Source organism: Monopterus albus, unplaced genomic scaffold (genome assembly GCF_001952655.1).
Source record: "Monopterus albus unplaced genomic scaffold, M_albus_1.0 scaffold375.1, whole genome shotgun sequence".
Taxonomy (NCBI): Eukaryota; Metazoa; Chordata; class Actinopteri; order Synbranchiformes; family Synbranchidae; genus Monopterus; species Monopterus albus.
In genome coordinates, this window is record NW_018128255.1 from 20709 (window position 1) to 26991 (window position 6283).

The window sequence follows — 6283 nt, forward strand, 5'->3', positions numbered from 1 at the left end:
CTTTTTCCAAGAATGGTTCAAACAGGAACTAAGTGAAATGATGTTTCAAAGGAGCCACAGACAATATCCATGAATATGGAGAGACTGTGAGCGAATACATCAGCTGGTGCACGTCCATATGTGCCCCACCCAGAACTGTGCGTGTCTGCCCCAACCAAGAACCCGGGTTCAATGTGGACATAAAACAGAAAATCAGGAGAAGGCAGGGGACCAAGGGGAGTACAGGAGAGCCCAGTATGAGTTACAGAGGTCCATCAGAGCTGGTCCAGTAGGTGGCTGCTCCTCTGCCCGAGCTCTTTGACTGCAGTGGTTGTTTCTGCTGATGGGGAATGAGGGGCTGTTGACTGTGGTGGAGCCCCCTCCAACCCAGCCTGGGCGGAGGGTTAATGATGGGTGGCTGGAGGGCATGAGGTGATGACCCCCACCTGGTGACTTTGTCCCTCTGGGTGCTCCGCACAGTGGCCTCTCTCGTCCGTCCAGAGTGGCACAGTCTCCGCACCAAAGATGAGGAGGGACCTTGGTACATCCACACTTGCCCCCCAGAGTGTCAGCAGGTCTAGTCCAATGATGCAGTCGTCTCAGATATCAGCCAACCAGAAGTCATGCCCCGTCGGCTGTGCCCCCACCACCACAGGCAGGTTCCTTTTTCCCAGCATCAGGGTTCTCTCACCAGTGACAGTTAACAGTTCAGTGATGGTGGGGGTCCAGTCTTCCAGAAGGGGGCCAGCAGTCCCTGGTAACAATCTTCTGCGTAGTAGACAAATTGTGGACCCAGTGTCCACCAGTGCTCGGCAGGACTGTCCAGCAATTTCACAGTCCAGATAAAGTCCACAGGTAGGCCCACAGCGTCCTACTACCTGGGTGTCCTCCTGGAGGGGCTCCCGAGCATGGAGTGGGGCCCCCCTCACTGCCTCACCCCAGGCTCGTTTCCCAGCTGTGACTTGATCCTTCTCCTGGGCCTTGGAGCCGGGCAGTCTCTAGCAAGGTGCCCTGGTTCCCAACAGCAGAAACAACGGTTGTCCCAGGGTTCGCGCCGGGCTTGGGGGGGGTACATTGGGTGGGGCTGACTGCAGACTGCAACACCTCCTCGGCCCGTTCTGCCTCCCTCAAAGCCTCATCAAGGGACGAAGGTGTGGCGAGCCGTACGTGCTGTCAAAGCCTCTCTGGTGCAAGGTCCCGCAGAAACGCCAGGTGAACAGCTGTTTCACTGGAGCTCCATCCCCCATGGCAGGCTGCCAGGTTGACCTGTGCCAAGCACGGCTCCACTGGAGTTAGCCCGTTATATCGTGGCAGCTTAGCAGGGGTGTGGGCTAACGGCGTGTGCCCAGGGTCCTCCTGTCGAACCAGCTGGGGAGTCAGAGAACGGCCGGGAAATCGAGGGATGCTGGCACATCTGGCCTGCATGGTGCCATCTTCTTCCGCCCAGGCTGCCCCCGGAGGTGCTCCAATAGCAGGCTGCTTTCCAGTACTGCTCGCTCTAACTTGCCTATGTCTCTCTCCATAGCAGTGTTGGTACTCCGCAAATCCCACTTCTGACACCAAATGTAATGACCCCTGGCATGGAGGAGAGAGACTAGCTACACTGGTACAGCTAAACTAGCTAGCAGGGCGCTAGCGCCTATGCTGATCTTGGTTAGCGATTATTCCAGGCCCCATACACTACATGACTCTGGATATTGCCTGGGCGTGTCCTTTAACAATGACCACAGTGCAACACTGGTTTCTCTGTCATTTATTTATAACCACTGAACAATGGCACTTCCCCCAGGGTCAGTCTCACACATGCAAGCCAAAGTGACGGTCCAAAACACAGCACAGCAATTAACTTAGTAAAACATTGTCAGATAACACACCAGCATAAGTCAGCAACACTAACACATAACAACAATGGGGTAACACATAAGAACACTTTAACTATAATTTTATAACTGCTCTCTCTACTATTTACTGAACTCCCATGATGCACCTCTGCAATAACAGGTTAATTTATTGCACAATTTATATAATTTATTCACAAACAGAACACTGAGGAGAAACGTCTTTTATAGATAAAATTACTTACACGGGTAAAGTTTGTGAGAGGTTTTAATGTGACCCTCTTTAATTTATTGCACTGAAAGTTGGTTTGCTATCCACCATTAAATCAATCATCAATTCATGAATTAATTTAAAAAATTTTTTAGTGAAACAATGAGAAAACAGAACAAAGGAAAACAATGAGGGGGAAATAAACAGAAAGATGTGCCTCCACGGGGAATGGTGGTCTCGTTTTGGTGTGGAATATTGAGGTAATATGTTGCAAATTCATTATTTCTACACTTTGTGAATTGCACAAAACACGCTGGCACTAATTGCTTTTTTAAATGTTTTTTTCTCTGACTGTTAGACTGACGAGAGGCTGCAGGAGCTGAGGGGCCATTGCCAGCAATGTAGTATACTTGTACAATACAATACAATATAGTATACTTAGCTCGCCATATTGCTGCTTGTGGCCACATGGAAAAGCTCAAGGCATTTACAGAAGAACACAAAAATGTAGATGACTGAAGGCGTCTAACATAAGGTTCTGTATGTCCTCACTGTCCCTGTAGGTCTTCGTGTGCTGCTCTTGTCAGGATGCTCCTGGGTGGCGGTCTCTGCTCTTTGTACCTCGAGCTGCCCCCTTCTGCGAACTCTGGATGTTCAGTGGGTTGAGGGACTGAAAGATGCACAGATGAGAGACCTGCTGTCACCTCCCACAGATAACAGGCCAGGTACCAACCTGCTGTTTGCTGCATGCTCTGTTGAAACTGTCTGAGAAACGAGTGAGCAGACATGACCAATTAATGAGAGGAGTAATACAGAACAATACTGATGCATTGCAGTTCACTTGAATTGTTCCTGACTATTTTCAGCTGCGGACTAATGCACATCTAATGTATGTACAGCAGCAAGATAGTGACTGTGGGACTGACTAAGTAAACTGCAGCACAGTGAGAATCCACAGTCTGCCACAGCTATACTAAAAGTATTAGGTATCATGCATGCTACTGCTTGTACTATCATGTAATTGTTGCTTTGAATTAATATTTAATGTTTTATCTCCTTTGCACTCTAATGATTTATCTATATATGCATTTTAATGTGTTATCCTTCTGTGTGATTTAGCGCTTTGAATTGCTATTGCATATGAAAATGTGCTATGTAAAGAAACTTGCCTTGCCTTGTGTTACTGCTAATGAAGGAGCTTGTGAGCCAGGGAAACTACAATGATGTGTTCATAATTGTTGTTGGATACAATGAAGATTTGTGGCACAGAGGAAGGCTAGTTATACAGTATGGTCAGACATATTAAATAGTCTCTTTTCTTCCTCTGTGCCTCTGTTAATCTTCTTTCCTTGTTTACAAAAATGTTGTAGGTCAGCTAGACAACAGGAGTAAGCTGCGTAACGTGGAGGACCTGCGTCTGGCAGGGTTGGACATCACAGACACATCTCTGCGCCTCATCATTCATTATATGCCCTTGTTGTCCAAGCTGGACCTCAGCTATTGTAACCACGTCACTGACCAGTCTGTCAACATCCTGACTGCTGCAGGGACGACCACCAGAGATTCACTCACTGACATCAACCTGTCAGGTACTGCCACATCTTGAGTTACCGTCTCTATTTGCAGTGTATAATACTTCCAGTAAATTTATAAACCAGTCCCACAGATTTCATTTAAATATTTGCTTTTAGGGCCATAATGGCGTTTTTCTGCACATTTGACCTCATTAACCACAAAACACATGTACTTTACAGTACTGTAGAACATTCTCCAAAGCATGTTGTATATTGATTTCCCACCTTCCAGACAGCGACTTGTTTCATTTCATGTTGGCACAGATAGAAAATCAGTCTGGAGGTTGTGACGGTTGCAGTGTGCAATGGAGCATATTGAACATTTAGTCACCTTTGTTAAAATGGTAACACTGTGGTCAGCGGGGAGAGATTTGAAACCTGAAAACAAGGTTTGTCTGGAAAGTATGGTATGAGATCAATTTAAACATCTATATTTATTTGTTGGGATTGTATTTCCGTTTACTTCAGTATACTATAGCACAATGAATGCTTTCAATAAATCCTCTCTCCATGAAGATAATGGTTGGCTTTTGTTGAAACTGTTTGCAAGATGTTGATTGAACTTCATGATCATTTCAAAAGCTGTTACTTCTTGCTGCGCTATTAGAGCCATGAAATGGTCTTACTGTATATTTGTATAGTGCCTTTCTATGCTTTACAGCACACTCAAAGTGCTTTCACACTATTTGGCCATTCACCCATTCACACTCCCAAACACTCACACACCAGTGACATCACCGGGAGCAACTGGGGGTTCAGTGTCTTGCTCAAGGACGCTTCGAAATGTTGACTGGATGACTGGATGTTGACTGGAATCGAACCGCTAATCCTCCAGTTAGGAAACGACCCGCTCTACCTCCTGAGCCACAGCCGCCCCCGAAATCACATCAAAAATGATTTGATCACTTACTGTAGAGTGCACAGATACTAAAACAATCTTATTCTTGTTGTCTCTCTGGAGTGCTGTTAAAAGTTAAAAGCCTTGAATCAAAGGGCCATTATGGAAATCACTGAAAGGCAAATGCATTGGGCTTTCTGATGGGTGTAATATTTGTCCCCAAACACTACAATGAGGCTTACATGAACAGGATTGATTAATCCATGCTTGCCATAGCTTATGTCAGTACAGGTGACTCGTTACACATCATTTGTTATTTTTTTCTAACCCACTTTCTCCTCCTTCAGTCTGTAACAGGGTCACAGACCAGTCGCTGACCTATTTCAAGCGCTGTGGAAGCATATGTCATATCGACTTGCGATACTGCAAACAGGTGACCAAAGAAGGATGTGACCAGTTCATCGCAGAAATGTCAGTCAGCGTGCAGTTTGAACTAATAGAAGAGAAACTACTGCAAAAGATCAGCTAGGTATGGGAACATGGAAGGCCATGTGACATCGCCATGTGGTGAAGCCTGCTCCCCACACGGCGGCAGCAGATGACTGTGTGCTTGTGGGGAAAGCTGCTGTTTCTGCAGACTACTGAACACTGTAAAAGTGATGTAAAGGGAAGCTGCGCTGCTAAGCTAGAATGTAAAAACGAAATCTTGTCCAACAAAGGCAATATTGCAAAAATGTTTTTGTTGTTGTTTGCACCTGTTTATAAGCTATTTATTTCTTTATGTTGATTGTTTATGTGTTGTATCATGATTATCTTTTGGTGTTCATACATGTCAGTGCCCTGACAAAGGTACTGTACATTTTGTACGTTTCGTGTATATAATGTTATTTTGTCCTTGTGGATGAGATATGTAGAAGAAAATTTAAAAAGTTATTTGCACTGATACAGTAAATATGAATACATGAATGTATTCACACATACACTAAACAGTGTACAGTGTATAAAGTATATTTTTTTCAACACTAAATTGTTCTGCTAATCCTACTAACAGCTTGTACTGTAGTTACTGGGTTATATTAAGGTATACCTGCATACAAAGTTGACTGTCAGTCTCCATCACTCTTTAGTATTATTGGTGCTTTGTAAAGGGAGGCTTTTTATCTCTGCATGCAGCGAAGAAATCTGTTTACACGCCAGTCAGTAGATCTGGTTACTGTTAAACAATATAACCACTTGTTTACTCCTGGTTTTAGCTGAACTACATAAGATAAAATGAGACTTGGTGCTGAATGATGCAAGAAATAAAGAAAAGCCCAGGGTTAGAATATTTTAGATGCAACTGCTTTCTTCTGTGAACCATAAACGGCAAAAACATAAAAAATGTTTTTGCAATTTGCTGTCTTCCTCCAATGCACTTGTCATACAATCAAAGGTGTGCAGAGTTTTGTCAGTTTTTTCATGAGCCATAAATTGTAATCAAACAGACAAGAGGCAAAAAGATGAATAAAAAAGGACTGTTTCTCTGCTTTTTCACATTTAACCTTGTTTATAGCATATACCCCAAAATCCCAGTGACCCCAGAAATTTGGTAGTAGCATGGGGACGGGTTCTGTTTCTAATGGCAGGGAAAGAACAGATTTTATTCAAAACATAAACCAGAATCAGTCAAGCAAATCCATGCCAGTCTCCAGGCGTGGGTTCAGACCCCCAGGTCAAAAACTCTGTCCTAGGGCCAAAGACAATATACAGAGTTGTTTACTACATAGAGGTTCATAGGCTCTGTATGTGTGTACTCCCTGTGCTATATGTGAAAAGCCTACAAAAGCATCTTTCCTGAAAGAGT

The 6283-nt window shown here is 44.4% G+C and overlaps 1 protein-coding gene across 1 annotated transcript; it reads left to right on the forward strand.

Annotated features, from left to right (window-relative positions):
* Nucleotides 1-1402: 1402 nt before the first annotated feature.
* Nucleotides 1403-6273, forward strand: LOC109951320 (lysine-specific demethylase 2B-like). Its single transcript, XM_020585767.1, has 4 exons — nt 1403-1465; nt 2564-2753; nt 3399-3617; nt 4788-6273. The coding sequence occupies exons 1-4, from the start codon at nt 1403-1405 to the stop codon at nt 4967-4969; spliced, it is 654 nt and encodes a 217-aa protein (XP_020441423.1). The 3' UTR covers nt 4970-6273.
* The last annotated feature ends 10 nt before the right edge of the window (nt 6274-6283 follow it).